The sequence below is a fragment of the Girardinichthys multiradiatus genome, chromosome 2, assembly GCF_021462225.1.
Source record: "Girardinichthys multiradiatus isolate DD_20200921_A chromosome 2, DD_fGirMul_XY1, whole genome shotgun sequence".
Classification (NCBI taxonomy): Eukaryota; Metazoa; Chordata; class Actinopteri; order Cyprinodontiformes; family Goodeidae; genus Girardinichthys; species Girardinichthys multiradiatus.
Window position 1 is genome coordinate 21,987,423 of NC_061795.1, and position 16,806 is coordinate 22,004,228.

The 16,806-nt window shown below is 40.8% G+C and overlaps 1 protein-coding gene across 2 annotated transcripts in view; it reads right to left on the reverse strand.

The window, feature by feature from the left end:
• reln (reelin) overlaps window positions 1–16,806 on the reverse strand; it is a 146,943-nt gene that overhangs the window by 27,584 nt on the left and 102,553 nt on the right. For both annotated transcript variants that reach the window (XM_047392115.1, XM_047392107.1), the window contains exons 20-44: window positions 16,131–16,367; window positions 15,822–16,014; window positions 15,033–15,145; window positions 13,701–13,838; window positions 13,429–13,615; window positions 11,969–12,174; window positions 11,702–11,873; window positions 10,416–10,622; window positions 10,076–10,311; window positions 9,772–9,929; window positions 9,473–9,680; window positions 9,303–9,379; window positions 7,746–7,904; window positions 7,450–7,644; window positions 4,048–4,321; window positions 3,632–3,772; window positions 3,332–3,509; window positions 3,162–3,246; window positions 2,872–3,054; window positions 1,702–1,870; window positions 1,448–1,553; window positions 1,131–1,357; window positions 815–1,038; window positions 477–627; window positions 99–357 (exon numbers count right to left, since the gene is read on the reverse strand). In XM_047392115.1, coding sequence (XP_047248071.1) covers window positions 99–357; window positions 477–627; window positions 815–1,038; window positions 1,131–1,357; window positions 1,448–1,553; window positions 1,702–1,870; window positions 2,872–3,054; window positions 3,162–3,246; window positions 3,332–3,509; window positions 3,632–3,772; window positions 4,048–4,321; window positions 7,450–7,644; window positions 7,746–7,904; window positions 9,303–9,379; window positions 9,473–9,680; window positions 9,772–9,929; window positions 10,076–10,311; window positions 10,416–10,622; window positions 11,702–11,873; window positions 11,969–12,174; window positions 13,429–13,615; window positions 13,701–13,838; window positions 15,033–15,145; window positions 15,822–16,014; window positions 16,131–16,367 — 4,483 coding nt within the window. The remainder of the gene's footprint in view (window positions 1–98; window positions 358–476; window positions 628–814; window positions 1,039–1,130; window positions 1,358–1,447; window positions 1,554–1,701; window positions 1,871–2,871; window positions 3,055–3,161; window positions 3,247–3,331; window positions 3,510–3,631; window positions 3,773–4,047; window positions 4,322–7,449; window positions 7,645–7,745; window positions 7,905–9,302; window positions 9,380–9,472; window positions 9,681–9,771; window positions 9,930–10,075; window positions 10,312–10,415; window positions 10,623–11,701; window positions 11,874–11,968; window positions 12,175–13,428; window positions 13,616–13,700; window positions 13,839–15,032; window positions 15,146–15,821; window positions 16,015–16,130; window positions 16,368–16,806) is intronic.

The following is a 16,806-nucleotide window of genomic DNA, read 5'->3' on the forward strand; positions in this document are numbered from 1 at the left end:
CTGCAAAGAGAGTGGATTCTAAAGATCCATAAAATGTCATTAAGATGAAAAAGGGGGAATAATTATTTTTATGTTATGGATAAATTTACTTCATCTACCTGATCTATGACCCAAGGACTGTAAAAGTGCCCATTTTCTGACGGCTGCCACCAGCGCAGACGAGTAGCTGGTGTTCGGGCACGCAGTGGGATCTCCAGGGCCACCAGCCGAGCCTGATTACTTGTATTACTGAAAAGAAACTCCTGCAGGAGCCCCCAAGTTAGGCCTCCATCAACAGAGAACTGCAGCAAAACAGGCTGAGAACGAGGGTCTGGTGCTGCTTTGCCACAGCCAAGACGAAGGAAGAACTGAACAAACCTGCAGGGAGAAACCATGTTGGGTTTTTACTCAGAACCATAGATTCAAATTGCTCTATAACAAACATCTTGTAAGTAAAAAGCAAGTCATTTTCATATGCTGATTTAAAGTGGCTATACCTTGCATTTGACAGATCCATATCATTGGTGACCAACATGCGCAGACCATCCTCACTGAAAAACAAGTGGTTCCCACTTGACATGATGCCACATTTCCTGGACGGTTTACCTCCACTCAGGAGTGTGAAATGCTCAGCATCCATAGCTCCTCCTTGATACAAAAGGAGGCAGAAGCCATACACAAATGCAAAAAAATTATTTTAATCTTAAAATTTACTATATACATGCGCTGACTTGCAAGCTCAGAATATTGTATTGGGATTTTACCTCACTGACATTTTCCTGCTAAGAGGAAGTCTTAAACTACCTTGTCAATAAATAGCAACAACAAACTGTACCTTCAAAGTCCTCTTTGAGGAAGTCCGGATTGGGGGTATCAGGCAGAGAGCAGTCAGGCCCAGAGAAACCGGGGTCACACAGACAGTGGGTGCCACTCATGCATGCCCCATGACCATTACACATGTCCTGACACTGCGGGCCAATATACACGTTATCTACTGCCCATGTTGGAGGAGCAGAGCCAGTTGAGAAGAAACCTTGAAACCAGCGGAACCTTATCGACCTACGTTTAGGGAGAGGAAATTTACAATTCATGAAATCATGATCAGTAGAATTTTAAAAACTGAATGAGGGTATTGTTATTTTTGTCCTTACCCACACAAGCGAAGCTTGCCAACATGAATAAGCTCTCTCCTCCAGCCATGTGTAGTACCAGGGAAATAGATACTGGCTGGGTGAAGTTCTGTAGAGCAAAGCGAGGAGGGCTGAGGACCACCAGCACAAAGCGGCACCAAAAGGTGCCATGTAGCTCCAAAGTCCCGTGAAAACTCAAGCCGCACTGGATTTGCTGAGGAGCTCTCCGTTGTACAGCCTACATTGATCTAAAGAAAATATACACAAGAGAAATGGATTGTATAAAGCATTGTTTATGTTGAAAGAATGCTGTGATTGTTTCTTAGGAGTCTGTGTACCTCAAACTGGATGATGGTGTTTTCATTGACGTCAATGTCCCTGGTGGTGATGGAGTGTTCTCCAAGCTCACTGGAGATGAATACCATGGCTGACTCATCCTCTTCCCTACATCAATCACACACACGCAAACACCAAGATTAATCAGAGGTCAAAGAAAGAACATGGTTTTACAGGTTTTCTCACAGATTACTTTGTGTGACAGTGACATAGTGAGAACAAAGCAGGTTCTAAGACTGAGTTGAGTTTTTCTCACAGGCCCGCCTTCTGGTAGGGGCAGTAGAGACCAGTGTTTCCACTGGGGTAGAAAAGCCAGTTCTCCTCATTGGGGCCTTCCTCAAAAGTGTCGATTATCATTGGTGGTTTGTGTAGGGAGCTGCCGTCAATGATGAGATCATCTATCACCCACACCTCTTCCTTTTTACCTAAATTGCAAAATAATGTTAAAATAATTACATATTTAGTTAACCAGTGGTGGCTCTCATATGAATGTGCATTGAGTGAGCCCCTCCTTCGCAAACAGAACATAGACTTCATAAATCTGCATGATCAAATACAGCTCAGATTCCCTAAAAACAGTGAAATATTCAGACATCAACTTCATCATCACTACCTACCTACATGGTTTATGGTACCCACTGCCCATTATATTGACATGCCAATAATAATACAAAATTTGTTCGAAGGGCAACTGACAAATACCCCATGCACCCAAGTGGATTGTGTGACTCTCTGACACAGAGGAGCAGTAGGTGGAAAGCCATATCACTCATATAAAAAAACATCTACTTTATTTAAAAGCGAGGTTAGTCTGAAATTGTTGTGGCTGTGTAAAAACGTCAAAAAAGTAAACTGAAAGACAAAAATGCATCTCTCCTAAGCCACTTAGCTGCCCCTAAGTATTTTTACTTGTTCTTGACATAGGAAGTACTCCTAGACCAGCACCTCTGTGTTTTGTGACAGATGTCAAGGGGACAACCTGGCTCACACTGAGCCTGGAGGTTGCTTCCTGTTTAAAGTGGAGTTCATCTATCGCTTCTCACTACACGCATGCTCAATATAAGGGATTGCTGCAAAGTCACTGACTCAATACAATTGACTGTCTACTGTCGCTGCATGCTTGTTCAGAAGTAGGTATTGCTGCAAAGTTAGTGACATGATGCGATCGACCACGTTTCCTTAGATCAAATTTTATTTTACCAATTTGAATAATAAACTGAACTTGACTGTACTGCTTAATAACTAGGTTCTAATTGGAGTGCATGTAATTGACTTTTAATCTGTCTGTATGACTGGACTGACTTGACTGTATATTTCTGTATAGAAATTCAATACTTTTTGTTGTAAACCGCCTTGAGCTGACATTTGTTGTGAATCGACGCTACATAAATGAGCTAAAATGAAATTGACTGTGCTTTCTGCTCACCACTGTTGTAAGGCTGCCATAGTCTGAAACGGGTGGCATTGGTCTGAGCACTGGCTGGCAGAGGCAGGTGGAGGAAAATAGTGTCTGTGGAAGCTGGGAAGTAAAACTCATCCAAGAGGAGCCAGCTGATTCCACCATTCACAGAGTACTGCAAAAGCACTGAGTGGGAACGCTCTGGGACTCCTAGGAAGACCCAAAGAATTGACTTTTACAGCACAATTTAAGTAAAAAAAAAGCATGCCACATGTTAAATGTCACTTAACCAAAGAGAACAGCAAGTGAAGAAGTACCTTTGGTAATAAATTTGAAAGAGAACTGGATGTAGAGAGTGTTTGAGCAGTCCAGATCCCTTGACACAATCATTCGCAGTCCATCCTGAAAACAAACAGAAAAAAGTGTGATTGTGATTTAAATTTAGAAGCTGCTCTGAATGCTTTCTGCAAATGTTCAGCTTCCCTACCCCTTTGAAAATAAGAGCAGTGCCAGATTTAAGAGGTTCTCCACTAAGTGTCCCCCTCTCTGCTCCGTACACTTCGGGCCAGGTCTCCTGTTGCAGATTCTCATTAAAGTCTTCCCTCAGTACCGATGGCAGTGGGGCCAAAGGTACACAGTGGGCTCCTCCATACCCTTTATCACATCTGTGTGAGATTGAATGGAACAACAAAAGGAGAAACCACTTACATAAAATAAGAAATTTAGAAATTAAACTGAGTTAAGGCAGAAATTGATTAGTAATGCAGAAAAAGTCAGTTTTACGTACACACAGCGTCCATTGTCACACAGACCATGTCCAGAGCACATCCAGGGGCAACCAGGGGCAAGTAACACATTATCAAGAGCCCACCCTTCTGCCCCTGGTGTAAAGTGGGTCTGAATCCAACGGAAGCGAGTTCTGGGGGAACTTAGCAATCCAACAAAATGTATTTAGAAAGTCACAATTAAATAATTAAACAAATTCTTTGTTTAATTAATAATGACATATTGTAATCTATGAGCATGATTTTCTACATTTAATGTTATATTTGCATAATTTCACAACCTGGCAAAGACCAGATCACTTCATTTCAAAAACCTAAAAATTTACAGAAGATGTACTGACTTTTTACTAATGACTATGCATGAATTCTAAGAAAACATAAAGATTTGCTCTACATGTGTTGCTCCAAAAACACATACTTAGCAGCACTGGGCAGGTAAACCGTGATTCTCCTCCAGTGTTTATGTTGGGTTGATGTATAAACAGAGCTCTGTGTATAACCAGCACAGCCAATGGCTGGAGGCACACACTCCGGGGTGATGAGAGTCCAGTGACGACCGCAGTCTGTCGAGTACTCCAGTCGGACTCCGTGGGAGAAGGACGTGGACTTACTGCAGCCCATACTCAGCTCAAACTGGAGGAATGATGAGCCTGTCACCTCAAAGTCCCAACTTTCTGCATATCTAGGCTTCTCTGCAAGCACAGTGAAAGACAACATATTATTATTAGTACTAACATTATTAGTTCCTTTTAATCTGCTGTTAAATTAGTGTTAAATTATTGTTTAATTGATGAAGCATTATCAATATTATCTATTATCTGTATTGAACCTGGGTCCTAATAAAGCATCACACATCCAAGAATTATCCCTAGTAACTGATGATATTTACCCACCATCTTGGAAGTAAAATATTAAATGTTTCCACATACCCCTTGCAATGTGCTCATGTACCACTAGGGGTACAAGTTGCGAATCACTGCCCTACAACATGGTTTGTGGCAACCTGTAAGCAGGACTTCTTGTGCCTTTCTTTCAAAGGTTTTCTGCATGGCATACTTTGTACTCTGATTTTCTGTAACGTACCTCAACTGTATTTAGTGAGGGTAAATTACTCAGGTAAATTCTATTTACTAATTCTAAGATGCACAGAAACTTTGATTTCCTATAAATTAATATGGATTGCCTTGTGTAAACAGTGGCACATTTTTCAGATTTGTGAAAAGATGTAAACAATTTATCCTTTGTCCTTCCACTTCACAATTATGCACTACTGTGTTGGTGACAAAATGTGAGAAGGTTTTAGGGTTATGAATACTTTTGCAAGGCACTATCTCTAATAATCAATAGCATTGGATATGTGTTTAGGTCTCTTGGCAACTTGCAGAAAGTAACACTGGTTTTTGAACCCTTGCTGTGAGTTGCCATCATAATCTGCAATTACATTCTGTGAAAGTTATAACAGTAAAACGTTTAGCCAATCTGTAAGCATAGCTTTAGAGATAAAGAAAATAGGTTGGCATTACATTCTATGCAATAAAGTATAACAAATCACAATAAGGCAGCTTATTTATATGCCATTTTATAGCTGCAATAAAGTTGATCAGATTCACAAACAAATCTGAAACTAATAGCTTCCTCCATGTTTAATGTACATCTTTTTGGAAACTCTACACAAGTAAGAAAAGAAGTGAACAATCAAACTTAAAATTTATCTCGGGTTTTACATCGTGATGCATGCTCAAATATATCTTCCTTCTGACCATTAGTGTTTCATTTGTTCACACAGGAGTCCTGTGTTTACAGATGTGCTGCCAAATTGGTCATGCTGTGCACACCTAATGAATGGCCCCTTTGTGATGTGCTATTTGCACAAACCTAATCCACTCACAGCTTGATGCAGGCATAAATAACAGGCAGGACGTTCAATGAGGTCTGCTCACATTAATAATGCAGGATGGATGACACCACAGTTAATCTGAGGCTGTATTTCAGTTGCTTGTTAATAGTGTAGTGCTGTAAAGGTCGATGTGTGACTTGTTTGAATGCTTTTTAAGTGTCTGGGTATATTCGTGTGCTTAAGTCTTAAATCTGTGCAGAGGGAGTGTACTGATATATTTCTAAAACATAAAAATGACACAGAAAGCATGCAGCTGAAAGTGACCATTTAAACTCTTACCTTTTTAAAAAATTTACACAGATCACCTTTACATACACTGGAATTCAGTTATTTATGTTGTCTCAAGTATAAACATCAGTTTGTGTGTTGAGAAGACTCATATGTTTTTTCAGGCTGTAGATGTTACTTCAAATGTTACAGACACCGCAACTTTAAACAACACACTTCATAGTGCCTTGATTGTAATATCCTTCTCAAACAAATAAAGGGAACACTTAAACAACACAATATAACTCCAAGTAAATCAAACTTCTGTGAAATCAAACTGTCCACTTAGGAAGCAACACTGATTGACAATCAATTTCACATGTTGTGCAAATAGAATAGACAACAGGGGGAAATCTTTGAGCAAGACACACTCAATAAAGGAGTGGTTCTGCAGGTGGGGACCACAGACCACTTCTCAGTACCTATGCTTTCTGGCTGATGTTTTGGTCACGTTTGAATGTTGGTGATGCTTTCACACTCGTGGTAGCATGAGACGGACTCTACAACCCACACAAGTGGCTCAGGTAGTGCAGCTCATCCAGGATGGCACATCAATGCGAGCTGTGGCAAGAAGGCCCCACCAGGAGACAGGCTAGTACACCAGGAGACGTGGAGGAGGCCGTAGGAGGGCAACAACCCAGCAGCAGGACCGCTACCTCTGCCTTTGTGCTAGTAGGAACAGGAGGAGCACTGCCAGAGCCCTGCAAAATGACCTCCAGCAGGCCACAAATGTGCATGTGTCTGCACAAACGGTTAGAAACCGACTCCATGAGGCTGGTATGAGGGCCCGACGTCCACAAATGGGGGTTGTGCTCACAGCCCAACACTGTGCAGGACGCTTGGCATTTGCCAGAGAACACCAGGATTGGCAAATTCGCGACTGGCGCCCTGTGCTCTTCACAGATGAAAGCAGGTTCACACTGAGCACATGTGACAGACGTGACAGAGTCTGGAGACACTGTGGAGAGTGATCTGCTGCCTGCAACATCCTTCAGCATGACCGGTTTGGCAGTGGGTCAGTAATGGTGTGGGGTGGCATCTCTTTGAAGGTCCGCACGGCCCTCCGTGTGCTCGCCAGAGGTAGCCTGACTGCCATTAGGTACCAAGATGACATCCTCAGACCCCTTGTGAGACCATATGCTGGTGCGGTTGGCCCTGGGTTCCTCCTAATGCAGGACAATGCTAGACCTCATGTGGCTGGAGTGTGTCAGCAGTTCCTGCAAGATGAAGACATTGAAGCTATGGACTGACCCGCCCGCTCCCCAGACCTGAATCCGATTGAGCACATCTGGGACATCATGTCTCGCTTTAGTCCAGGTCTGGGAGGAGATCCCTAAGGAGACCATCCACTGTTTCATCAGGAGCATGTCCAGGCGTTGTAGGGAGGTCATACAGACACATGGAGGCCACACACAATACTGAGCCTCATTTTGACTTGTTTTAAGGACATTACATCATAGTTGGATCAGCCTGTAGTGTGTTTTTCCACTTTAATTTTGATTTCCATTGATGATTTTTGTGTGATCTTGTTGTCAGCACATTCAACTTTGTACAGAACAAAGTATTCAATGAGAATATTTCATTCATTCAGATCTAGGATGTGTTATTTGAGTGTTCCATTTATTTTTTTGAGCACTGCATTTTTGTCTCACTTACTATCAATGGCTTCAGAGTTGAAGGTGAGAGCTGTGTCCAGCGACAGACAGTCCACCGTCACCTCCCCACCCTGGATACGGTACCAGTTGTGCCTCAGAGGCGTGGTGCCATCGAACTTGTCATGGAAACCTGTTCTGGAACTGTCGTTCATACCGATCAGAACATCATCCAGAGTCCACTGGGCAGAGTGTTTACCTACAGGGACAAAAGCTAAAATGAAAAACAAAGTTCACACTGTTTGCCTACAGTAAGGAACTTTTATTGCATAGTGAGTTTTTTAGTCTTAGTTTACTCACCTTGCTGTGGCTGCCACCACCGAAACACGGTGTACGGAGTCTTTGCTGGAGGTGGCAACTCAATGGTCACTACCTGAGGTTCCAAGAAAGAGCTGAAGTCCAGCTCTCTCAGGAACTGCCACTGAATGCCATTATTGGTGGAAAATTGGACAATCACACCTGAAAGTACAAAAACAAACTGTTCTACAAGATGTGGGAGAATATTTTCCATCAACATGTAATAACAGATAAACTGAATGGTAGGCTTGCAGTTTTGAAAGACACTGCAGAAAGTGTTGCATTAAAGTGATAATTGTAGAAATAAGATAATAGGCTATAACAAATTAATAACTTACGTTGAGTTTATTAAACTCTTAGCTTTATCATTTTGTATAAATCCAGATTAGTTGGTCTAGGAGGCTGACCCTAACATCTAATCCAAGGGCCACTACCAAACTGACTTTTGCTGACTCTGATCTCATAAACTTTAGAACAGTTCATTCATACACTTTTTGTCAACTTTTAAATCTTGTCGTTTTACATTGGATAGTTATTTGCAGAGAAGATGACAGGAAATTGATGTTGGGGCTGCTCCTGCTGCTGACCCCCCTAACCATTCAAAATGCAAGAAATAATCTGAAATTTTTAGGTGGGAAAAATGCAGGGAAGTCCTGCAGAAAGCAAGATGCCGAGTCCTACTCTATGTCTCAACAGTAAGCAGTTGATATTTACTCATCACACAGGGATGCCAAGTTTGCACTGATTGCACATGTATACAAGCAATAAAAACTTGTTGCACAACTGACAGACAAGAAATATTTATTTTATTATAAAGATATATTATTATCTGGTGGGCGCACATTCCCATTTCTAATGCAGACCGTGGAGCAACTGCCCAGATGACAACTTCCACTTGTGTAACCAATAATCTTAGTGTGTGAAATTCATAACATGTAAAGCATTTCTTATCAGAGTAACTACTGGATTAAGAAAAAAGTAAAAAGATTAAAGATCAACAAAGTAGTGTTCATTTAAAGCACTGTAATTATATTGCCTTTTACAGAACTTTACTTTTATATTAGACATGTTATTCTGATCTGAAATGCTTTGAATGTTCTGTTCCTAGAAAATGATTCACACAGGAGGATTTGTTGTGGTAAACCCCCTTCTACCTCCATGATTTAGAAATCGGAGGAGTTTTAAGACAATACACATTTAATTTACTCTTGGTAAAAGCCTCTGAGGCTGACTAATTCAGATTTCTACTAAATGAGGACAACAAGACAGTTATCTAATTCAGGTAATTCAGTATAACCTATCGAAAGCAAAAATCACAAACATTTTCTTTAAAGCTTTAGCGCTGCAGTTGGCTATAGGTCAGCAATTTGGTGACTAAATGAAAAAAAAAACCCACAATAAATATCAGGATGGCAGCACAGGCTGATCTGATCACTTAACGGCTGTTAATGGTCAGGTTAACCTCTCGTTCATGAACTCTAAGGTAACACCCACATAAAGCCAGCAGAGGGCCTCAACACAACAGGTACCTTATGTCAACACATATTATTTGAAAACAACCTTCATTGCGGGAGCGTGGCCTGGTGCAGGTGGGTCCTAAACTCTTGCTGCCAATTCGGATGTAGAACTGAGCCAACCTATGTACAAACAACAATAAAATTAAATTGTATATTTAACAACATCAACATAATGCTTTAAAATAGAGAAATCTAGTCATTTGCTCCTCTCACCGTGTGTTGGTAGTGTCTAGAGGGGCTGTTCGAGCCTCTCTCCGTCCAGCACTGCTGAAGTAAAGAGCCTTGCCCTCGCTGATGATGCCGCAGCCACCTCCGATTTGTCCCCCGCTTATGCTCTGCCAAAGAGGACTCAGCTTTCCTTCAAAGCCCTCTGTCAGCTCTGAGGGACTAGCTACAGATGGGACACAACTATCTTGCTCCACTACAAAAAATAAAGAAGAGTCACAGGTTACAATACAACAATTTTATTTGGTTATATTAGCTTTCTTTCATCCGCTGCTCCCTTACAGTACCTGTGTATCCCATATCGCAGAAGCAGACGCCAGAGATGCAGTCCCCGTGTCCCCCACAGTGGTTGGGGCAGGGCTCAGAAATGTACACTCCATCCAAAGCAAACGGTGGTGCATCTCGGTACACGCTACTCTCCTGGAACCAACGGAACCTGGTTTTACTGAGAGGAGGAAGGGTCAGACAATTGGACAATAAAAATAAATTAGGTATTCAGCATTGAATAAGATATTAGATTAGAAAACATTGCAAACACACTGCAGCATCTGAGCAAATGTAATTATACTGTGTGCCGGTTGCCAGAACTACCTAGCTGCAACATTACGAGGTATGACCACTGTGATCCTGGTCCACTGTTCATAATCCCCAGTGTTGTAGACGGTAGGTTCTCTGAGCTCACGACCGCTGCCTTCACAGACGCCAGTTCCTGGGGTTCCTGGGTAACAGCCCTCTCGGACCAGGGCCCATGTTCTGCCAGCATCGTGGGAGTACTGCAGCAGAACCGGTGCAGAGGCACTGAACTCTGACTCACAGCCTATGTTCAGCTACAAAGAAAAACAAAGAAGGTCAAAGACTTTCATTCAAAAGAAATACATAATGTGTATTTTGCTTTATATTATCTGAAAAAAAAAAAAGAAATCTCCCAAACCTTAAACTGAAGAGTGTACCCAGGGCGGAGGGCCAGGTCCCTAGTAACAGCTACCCTGTCTCCTTCAGAACGTCCAAACACCATCGCAGAGGGAGTCGGAGCACAGAAGCTATTGTTGTTGTCCCTCTCCATGCCTTCATTGCCGAGCATCAGCCAAACACTCATCTGGTTCAGAGGGTAGTCGAAAGCCGGCTTCTCGTAAAAGTTCTGTGCAGAAAAAAATCAGCTGTTCACCGTTGTGTCTTCTGGTAATATTTATATGGGTCAGGAAAGGATTTCTTCCTAAATAAATTGACACATTTGAAGTAAAAAGCAGTTTGTTGGAAGTCTAAACATATCAAAATCTTCATGGATCTAAAAAAGGCTTTTTATACAGTTAACCAAAAAAATTATTCTTTATAACATAAAATGATACGGTGTTAGAGGACTGTGGTAAACTAGATAAACTAAAAGGGAAGAAATTTGTTAAGATTGTTGACTGTCAAGCAAAAATCTTGAACATTACACACGGCGTACCTCAGAGATGAGTGTTGGGATCTGTTGTATTAATAATGAATGTGAATAAAATGCATTAAGAATATACTAAATGTGTTTTATTTGCTCATTATTTAAACATTGTATGCTCTGGGAAAGACTTAAAACAGCATTTGGAGATGATTACATATAGGAAATAAATTAATTGGTAAGATTGGTAAGTTCAAAAGAAACAGGTTCACTTAAAACTGAAACAAAACAACATTTATTTTATTCAGAAACTCACAGAGAAATATTTAGGTTAATGATGTTATGAAAATAAAAATTGGTTAGGTGTGATATGATGTCACAATACCAGCTGGAAACTAAATTACATGGGTAAGTAGTATTTAACAGAGAGTAAATGAGCAAACCCTTTGAATTTGAATTGACTTCAGGCACTGCATTCCTTACTCATTGTACAGCATCTGGGTTATTGTGTTGGGCACCACATTCAAAAAAGCCCTCGAAAATTAAGTGGATTTAAAAAAAGTGGGTTTATGTATGAATATATTCATGGGTGCACATATGGATTCATGTCTGTAGGTCTCTTCATAGACGAATGTGATAAAAAATAAATGTATAACAATATGTATAACTACAATAGTTAATGAAAGATAAGACTATATATTTTTTCGATCTAATATGTTTAAAATAAACAAAAGAAAACTGTATAAAAAGGGAATCTTAAACTGTTTAGGGAAAAAGTAAAGCTTGCTAACAAGCTTTGATCGCAAGTAACTAGATAGATCGAACGGATGATAGAATCTGACCTGCGGCAGAGTCGGATTGGCCATTGGGATGATGTGTTTCTCCCTCTCTGACAAAATTATGATGTCATCAATCGCCCACTGGTCGTACCCTTCACCAGAATGAAGAGGCTGCCACCAACGAAACCGTGTGGAGGGAGTTTTAGAAGCCAGAGGAAGTTCATAATGGACAAAGCTGTGAAAGGAATAAGAGTGGTTAGTGACGCCTCATTATTTTGGATATACATCTAACACTTAAGAGGAGAGATACTTTGACCATTTCTGTCTCACCGAGGCTTGATGAAGTCTGTGAAGTACATCTCAGCGATGAGACCCCAGCTGATTCCTCCATCGTTACTGTACTGCAGCAGGACTCCTTCCTCCCTGCTGTCTGCCTGGTTACACTCCGCCCAGTCTCCTCCCACTCGTAGGTAGAACTGCACAAACTCTGCCCATTCTGTGTCCAGATCCCAGCTCACAAGCTGCCTCAGCCCAGCCTGACAAAAACATGCACATACAGTCACACAAAATCAGAGCAGAGGATATTCAGTAACATGTTTGGTAAGATTTCATTATGTTCACTTGTGAGCACATTGAAGAAACTGTAACTTAAAACTTGCTGGTTGCAAACATACAATGCCAGTCAAAAGTTCACGTACATCATCATGGGCATGAATGCCATATTAATTTGGAGCTTTAATGATGCGGTTTAACCGTCTTTCTTTTTAAATTGATTTCAATTAATTTAAAAACAATAATTAGGTGCCACCATTAAAATTGAATTCAAATAAATACAGGCTTAAATATTTACACACATCCCAACTAATATTGAAATAAATGTCCTGAGGCAAACTGCGAAGAAACAACAGGCTTTTGTAGCTAACAGCCATTGGAAAACCCAACTGTTTCCAATTTTTACTGAACTGTCACCTGCAATGAAATGAAATTGGTTACGATATTTAAGAAGAGCTCAGAAACCACCAACGCCTTATTCAGCTATGAACTGTAGGCTGTTGGAGTAACAGTAACACTGACCACAGTGAAGTGAGTTGTGCAACACCAGAGGCTGAGAGAAAAACTAATCTTTGCTTGGGGGTTTATGTATATATTTTGGCCTGTTTCAAACAAAATCGAAACAATCTACAATATGTTTAAACTCCTGCATTTCAAAATTCCTTGACAAATGTTGGTCTCATGATCATACCAATCTGAAAAAAAAAACAAAAAAAACGGTTCAAGTACACGACTGAAAGCTCTAAATTAATAGGATATTCATCTAATCCATGATGAGTGTGAACTTCTGATCAGCAATGTAATTAAAAATATCTTGAATAAAGAGACACTATTAAAAGAATGCAACTGCCGTTGGGAACACTGATTTAAAAACTGCTAAGAAATGTGTTCACAGGTGTGCAATCGCTTGAAAGCGGTGGATATCCCCAATCCAATCAGACTTATCAACTCTGTAGAGGGTTATTTTTATGACATATTTAGGGAAGGGTTCAGAGGGCAGATGGTCTTGGCAATGAATGCTAGACATTCCTGCATCAGCTTGATCCACCCTCTAATCTGTTTTCTTTAATATCACAAATTGACCACGTGTGGTCTGGATCTACTTGCCAAAACACACAAAGACAGCAACAAGGTTCATGTGTCTCTCCCTCAGTCTGGATTGTGCATGAATAAAATCACATTTAACACTCTGACAGAACAAAACAAATCATTAAACAAAATCTTTCTGATTGTTTTACCTTGCTAAAGTAGAGGGATGATCCAGATGAGACCACCCCACAGCCCATGTCAGGTGCCACCACCTCTCCACCAATCACCTCCTGCCACGTGGCCAGTAGTGCGTCTTGGGACTCAAAGTCTGAGAGGACGCTAGAGGAGAGTGGAGACGACGGCTGGCAGTCCTGTCCAGAGAACCCGTCATCACACCTGTGCAAGACAAGAGGGACTTTTATCCAGCTGTCCATTTATAATCTATCTAACATACAGTCACAGTTCATGTGGGAGGACTAGCCTGCAATGCCCATGGTCACACCAGCCATGTCCATGGCACATGTTAGGACACTGCTGGCCAATGTAGATGTCATCCAAGGCCCATTCATCCTGCTCTCCATAGTAATTCTGAATCCATCTAAACCGGGTTGCACTGGACCTGAAATTAGAATTTACGTACAATGGTTGCTTCAAAGTTTAAACTTATCTAGTCAAATATAATATGTTATATTTCCTGCTTTTAAATCTTTAAATGGAAGAGATATGGGAAATTTGATGGTATAAATATGGTGTGTTAGAGATAATAAACCACAGAGGCCTCCTGCTTTGCTGCTTTACAGATCCATATGAGATTGTTTCATGTTCATCCAACCTGCACACAGCTGTTTTATAACCATTAAGTGCCATGACCCTCTGACCTGTCATTGTGTTCTGCAGGAGATTAGACCACCGTTATTTAGGAGCTGGGGTGGGGGAACGAAATGGTGGTTGAGGTCACGATGTTCGGAGGGGAAGATTTATGTGAATATTTGAGTTGATATACGTGCCAGCTGAGACTGTTACAGTACATTATTTATAGCATTAGGTGCTCAGTGACAGGCTCTGCATGAGAGTTAAAGATCGATTTAACCCAAAACCCAATAATACATTATCTGACCAAATCTTGGACAGTGTCTTGCGAAAGTATTAAACAGTGTGTGTCCACAATCATTGTACATCTAGTGACTTTTGCCCATTTTTCTTTGCAAAATATCTCAAGCTCAGTCAGACTGGACAGGAAATATCTGTGAACAGCAACTTTTTTAGCTGTATTAATGTCTGGACTTTGACTGGGTCATTCTAACACATGAATATGTTTTGATCTAAACCATTTTATTGTAGGGAGTGAACTCACTTTTGTGAGATACTATATGCACGGCACACATTTAATTTTTCATCTGTAAAAAACTTTTGAAATCCCTGTATTATTTTCTCTTCAGTTCACAGTTATGCACCTCTTGTATGTTGTTGATTCAAATTCCTAAAACCCCCAAAAATACATTTTGGAAACACAGGTTTGTGATTTTAATGTTTAAAAAGTTCAATGGATATGAATATTTAGTGTTAGGGGTAGGTCTGGGATGATTATGCATTTCTATTAAGGCCCGCAGCCACTGATAGCGGAAAATGCAGATCTTTCCTATTATTCTCTGTTTTTCACTTTCTGTAATTGACCTGACTGTTTTCAAAGCCCACTGTGCTAGCCACAACAATAAAAACACAAACAAACAAGGCAAAATCAAGATCAGAGAACGTTTAATACCAAAGGGCACTTGGTTAGTCTTTTCTTCTGTTTTTTGTGAATTGTACTTACCACGTCTTCTGAGGCAACAAGAGTGTAACGCGTCTCCAGTCTTTGAACTCAGACGGATGGTAAACACTGGGAGCTGTAAACTCAGAACAGCTTGGCATGCCAGGTAGACAGGCCTATGAGAAGAAAGGAAACTTTTAAAGATAAATTTTTTTTCATATATTTACCAGAGGGGTTATAATGGCACATTGCTCACTCAGAATTGATTAAATATTCTTAGAAATATCATCCTGCAGATAACATTTTGCCTGTTTTATACATGCATAAAAGGAGTTTGCTGAATTGCAGTATATTTGACCTTGAGCACTGAAAGATCAGCATGGATTATCTCTACAAAGCACAGTGAGTTACAATCTATACTTGCAAGATGACTAGATTTTCATGCACACAGGAGAATTAGAGAAAAGTCACTGATGAAGAAGAGAGAGTCATTATGGTCTATTAAGTTCCAAAAGCAATAAAAAAAAAATCACAGCAGATACTTTGGTGCCTTTTGAATATTTATGAGCCCGTTATGATTATAGAAAATCCTTGTTGAATCCTGGGAAGCTAATCTGCCAGCCTATTCAAGTACAGCCATGTATTTGCTGATAGAAAAGTGATTAAAACTAATTGTGATGATTTGTCATTTAAAACAAAGTGCCACATTTAGGCTCATTATTTAAATATTATCTCTGGGCTGTAAGGGCTAAATCAATATTCATGATCATGATGTGTGTCCTTGTCTCTCTGCAGGACGACTGTGAAAGGTTTTTGCCACAGTGAAGGGTGTGATGGAATACATGCATTCACCTCTTTGACCAGGTGCCAGGTGAGGCCATGATTGGTGGAGAACTCCAGGCGAACCTGGGTGTCGATGTGAGGGGAGGGCTCGCGCCCACAACCCATCACCAGAGAGAACTGCAGACTGTATGAGGCACCGATTTGCATCGACTGAGTTTCCACGTAACGGATACTGAAGCCAGGACTGGGCTCACCAGAGAAACTGACAAATAACATAAACAAACAGAGAACATCACACTGTGTGTCAACTTTTAGACAATTTTTAACACTACTACCAAATATTAAGAAAACCATTATTGGTAAGAGGTTCTTAGACACCTGAGAGTCCAGTCATGTTGGCAGTATGGCTGAACATTGCCAAGATAAAAGCCAAGACTCTGGGTGACATCGAGCACGTTGCTGAAGTCAAGACTAATGGTGTTGAATAGCACTGAGGTCATGCTGATTTCATCCAAAGCCCAAACATCGTGGCCGCGTCCCGAGTGATATGGCTGCCACCAGCGGAACTGCAAGCCAAACTTACGAGCGCCAGATGGAAGCTCAACTGACACAATCCTGAAGCAGAGAGGAAAATCATATCTGTAACAGTAGACTTTTAGCAAAAAGTTAGGTTCAATAATTCAGTTCTAAATGTGTAACTCGTATATTATATAGATTCATTTACAAAGATATTTCTAAAAATGTTATTTCTGCCAGGTGTGATGACTTACGGCTGATGAAAACAAAAAAATCAGTGGCTCAGAAAATTTGAATATTACATGTATGAACAATAAAAAGTAGATTTTCAGTACAAAAGTGTTATCTTGTGACGGGCAGCGTCGTGGGGCTGCAAGGTCAGTGGTCACTGTGGATAGTCTGGGTTCTTCCACAATCCAAAAACATGAATAGCCCCTTTTCCATTGCTTATGGGCTTTTAAAAGCCCAGGGTGCATTTTGATGCAAATTTACCCAGGTAATGCCACTGTCCCGGGGCCTTACTTTCACAGGTAAGAGG